Source organism: Eschscholzia californica, unplaced genomic scaffold (assembly GCF_041429995.1).
Source record: "Eschscholzia californica isolate CP2 unplaced genomic scaffold, dmEscCali1.0.p SCAF_1, whole genome shotgun sequence".
In the NCBI taxonomy this organism is placed as follows: Eukaryota; Viridiplantae; Streptophyta; class Magnoliopsida; order Ranunculales; family Papaveraceae; genus Eschscholzia; species Eschscholzia californica.
In genome coordinates this window covers 69,415,617-69,419,719 of record NW_028238198.1, presented here as the reverse complement: position 1 = coordinate 69,419,719, position 4,103 = coordinate 69,415,617, and the positions used below count along the sequence as shown (strand labels likewise).

Here is a 4,103-nt window from a genome sequence, read left to right as displayed (position 1 = left end):
AGCAGTGAGTGAGCCCCTTTACCACCCTCAATATATTATATGTATATGGTAAGTTGGTCTACCCATATGGGATGAAGTTTACTACCCAAAGCGTCCAAGCCTTAACCAAAGATACACGTGACTGTCTAAGTCTGACCCCATTCCCACGGCTATGTGGCGGGACTACCCATATGGGACTTTCTTGTTTCGTTTTTTAACAGTAAAGGAAAACTTTCCTCTTATGAAAAGTAATTCTTCCTTCCCTACTGGATAAATCAATATATTTTGTTCAAGAAATTTCTATTACTATTTTGAGAAACTATTGATTCTTTCCTCAATTCCGAACCCCATTTTTTAACTGGTACATGTCTATATATATATGTACATTACTCTCTTCTTCTTTAATATCTCATCTTACTTAATAAAACATCTAAAGGTACGTATTTCTTTGATATTCTGTCTGAAATTTAGAGTTCTAAAAAGTTTTAAGTACTCTTATGTGGTTTGTGTTTTTGTTGAATCAGTTGTTTCCATGGCGTCCAAACGTATCCAGAAGGAGTATATGGACTTGAAGAAGGATCCTCCAACTTCATGCAGTGCTGGTAAGTAGTCATATCTACTAGTTGGTTTTCGGTTTAGGGTTTAGTGTTTAGGAGTATACGTATCGATGTGGGTTTTCACAATTCAGAGTTTATTTCGTCGTTATCAGGTCCGGCTGGTTCAGACCTATTCCATTGGCAAGCAACAATCATGGGACCTAGTGATAGTCCATATGCTGGTGGCGTATTCTTAGCTACTATTCACTTCCCTCTGGATTATCCTTTCAAGCCACCTAAGGTACTTTTGTCAAACCAAAGTCCATTAAAAGGTTGGATCATCATGGTCTGAAACGACATAAACGAAATTCAAATTTATAAAAAGTTACGTCTTAAAGGTTCATGATGCTTGGATACTACTATAGCTTTGTTCATATGAAACAAGATAAACGGAATGTCCGAGTAGCTAGGAAGCTCTCGACTTTAAGAACTCTTATTTTTCAATGGAGTCCCTATTACTTAGTCGGTATATCTACTTTGGAAGTGCTCAATGGGAAGAATTAGTTCTTTATGTCTATAAAATCGGCATTAATTGTTTAACCATTGGTTGAGTAAAAAATTGGGCTGGTTTATGTTATTTATCCATTTTTAACATGATTTGCGTCGTTTGAACCTTGGTTGGGGCCTTCAGCCTTGTGCTTATTTAACATGGATATGAATGTCAGCACTAATTAATGATACATGTACTTGTTATTTTCTTTTGAACTAAGGAATTATGAATACAGATTTAGAAAACCGTAACGTGTAGTAGCAATAAGTTCTTTTCAGCTTCTAGACGGATACTTCCAATGAATGTCACCATATTCGATATCAATCAATAAGGTTATAATTCACATTTCAAATTACACCCCTGATGCTCATATTTGGTATCCTCTCTACTTATCTTGATCTTGTTTTGGCAACTCTCACTACTTGACAATGAATCTCGTCCTCTCTAGTAGTCTAGTTATCATTGTCGAAACTGATTTTCAACTATGTATTTTTTAATACTTATTTACCGACCTTCACCTTTTTTTAATCGAATCATGTGGTACAGAATGTTCATAAATCTATTTTGTATCTGATAGGAGATCTGTGTTTGTCCAGGTAACATTTCAGACTAAAGTATTTCACCCAAATATTAGTAGTAATGGAAGTATTTGTTTGGATATTTTGAAAGAACAATGGAGTCCTGCTCTTACCATCTCAAAGGTTTGTTCTAGTCACTCTCTTTATTCCATTCTGTATTATTTCAAGTTCCCTTTTCTGATATGAGACACGAGAATAGAATGCATTCTAGTTGGATAAGTGGATTAATCAGCCGTATAACGTCGTAGTAAAATTAGCATCTTAATATGGCTGGACACCTCCGAGTGACTTTAACTTCGGTACAAAGGCATTTCCGAATGCCTTTTAATTGGTTTGGTGGGGTACCCAAGTGAAGTGGTTTGCCCACTTCAGTAGACGCATCCTAGGTTGCTTCCAGATTAACAAACTACGAAGCTTGGGCTTTTCGAAGTGAAAGGCGCTCAAAGGCCTATCTGATTTCCCTTTTCCAAATCACTTGAATATTTTTCCTCTGTGTGGTTAATGTTGGAACATACAATGCTCTGCCCTTTGACAGTAATCTGTAGTTTAAATCAGTTTGTGATATAATGAGAAAACTAAGAGATATTGGTGATTCAAATGATCTAACTTTGTGAATGTGTAAAATCAGGTACTGCTGTCCATCTGTTCCATGTTGACAGACCCGAACCCAGATGATCCCCTTGTGCCAGATATCGCCCACTTGTATAAGACCGACAGGCGCAGGTACGACGCAACTGCACATAGCTGGACGCAGAAATACGCCATGGGTTGAACCCTTAATATGTGAAAGAATTTATTGATGACATCTCTAATTAGAGATTGTTTACAAAACCTTAGCCTTTTTTACTCTTGAAATGGATCAAATTCACTAAGAATATATATAATTATTACTTTAATCTACAAAATATTGAAATTTAGATTTGGTGTTATTTTGTTCCTTAATACTCTCTTTTATTTGTTATATCTTAAATGGCAATTAACTATATTTTACAAAATTATAAGGTACTTTGAACTTGCACGAAAAAGGCAGCTAGCTACCTTGGGGAATTAAAAAAAAACTTCCGAGAATAAAAATTAGTTAATAAACAAAGAGCATATTTTTCTTTAATTCAAAAATTGACGAAATCAAACATTAATTTTCTCTTAATCTTCATGTTCTCCCCCCCGCCCCCGCCCCTCCCTGTCCCACTGTTTTATTACATTAGGTCTCTCTTGTTTTCTTTCTCTCTCATTATCTCTTTCGCTCTCACTAACTATCTCTTTGTCGTTCTCAGTCTAGATCTCTCTCTCTCTCTCACAATCTTTATCTCTCTTTCTCGTAGTCTCTATCTTTCCCTCTCTTTCTTGCGGTATATATAGATCTCTCTGTGGATATTACAGAGTTCGTGGTCACGAAACGTTTTGTGGCCACAAAGTGGTCGATGAAACATTTTGTGTCCACGAAGAGTTACGCCAGAAACCCTCCTCGAGCTTTGCTTCCGGCGAAGGAAACACTTCCCTTGGTTGGAACAATGTCTATGAGACAGTGACAAAAGAAAAAAAAAATTAGTAAAATAAAATTTAGTCATATATCGAGCACAAGTTACTTAAATTTAAAGCCAAAAGTTAAAGATCCAAACTTTAAAAGAAAGTCACATTTTAACTTAATGAAGACAGAAATTTTCGCGTCACCAAACTAGTTTTATTTTTTTAAGTAAAAATGTAACTTATTTTAGTGTTGTAAAATGGTACGTCCACGTGATTTTCATGTGGAGTTCTATCTTAACTAGACGTTAGAGTTTCCGATTGGACAGGGTTTGAAGAAAAAATTCTAAAAGCCTCACGGTGTACTATAAGTTTTAAAGATTGAGTGTTACACTCAAAATGCTTTTTTTTTGGAAATTGACTACGATGAACGAAAGTCATTATATTTGGCATTGATACATCAAAGATGTGATAAGCTCGATAACCGATCATCTATTATATTAAAACAGTTCAGTCAATTATCCAAGGGATAAGTCTGACCGTCCCTTTTATTTTAGAGATTTGGTTGGGAACACATCCGACGGATGATATAAAAACTAAAATAGGGAGGGATAAACAATTTTTACCCACGTATTTCTCTCCCTATTTATAAGTCAATTGTCACGGCCTTTTTGTCCCGTTAGGTCGACCCGACATATTATGCTCAAAGACACGGGTCGATAGTGCGGAATATCAAATCCTAACGTGCCGTGCGGCGTCATGTACTCCCTCCTAGTACACAACCAGCCTTCCCGAACATATTCGGAGCATCTCGACTATCAAGTCACCTTGGTTCCCAACCAATAATGCGGCATGACACCATTGTGTCCCAACCTACGAGCATAGCTCGAGCCGTCCCGTATAACGCTTCCTTGAGTCATAGACTCTCGCCCACTATAAAGGATACCAACATATGTGTGGAGCACACCAAGCCGCATATGCGGATCTTGGCATCTA

At 36.8% G+C, this 4,103-nt stretch overlaps 1 protein-coding gene across 1 annotated transcript; it reads left to right on the top strand.

The window, feature by feature from the left end:
• Positions 1-476: 476 nt before the first annotated feature.
• LOC147568653 (ubiquitin-conjugating enzyme E2 28-like) lies at positions 477-2,585 on the top strand. The gene is made up of 4 exons (XM_086655060.1): positions 477-581; positions 689-816; positions 1,662-1,766; positions 2,272-2,585. The coding sequence occupies exons 1-4, from the start codon at positions 512-514 to the stop codon at positions 2,413-2,415; spliced, it is 447 nt and encodes a 148-aa protein (XP_086511186.1). The 5' UTR covers positions 477-511; the 3' UTR covers positions 2,416-2,585.
• The last annotated feature ends 1,518 nt before the right edge of the window (positions 2,586-4,103 follow it).

What these genes read in the sequence shown, in the direction of transcription:
- LOC147568653 (XM_086655060.1), top strand. Translation starts at nt 512, where the DNA reads ATGGCGTCCAAACGTATCCAGAAGGAGTATATGGACTTGAAGAAGGAT. An exon ending in TCCAACTTCATGCAGTGCTG is followed by an intron (nt 582 to 688) that starts GTAAGTAGTCAT and finishes CGTCGTTATCAG; the next exon opens with GTCCGGCTGGTTCAGACCTA. An exon ending in ATCCTTTCAAGCCACCTAAG is followed by an intron (nt 817 to 1,661) that starts GTACTTTTGTCA and finishes GTGTTTGTCCAG; the next exon opens with GTAACATTTCAGACTAAAGT.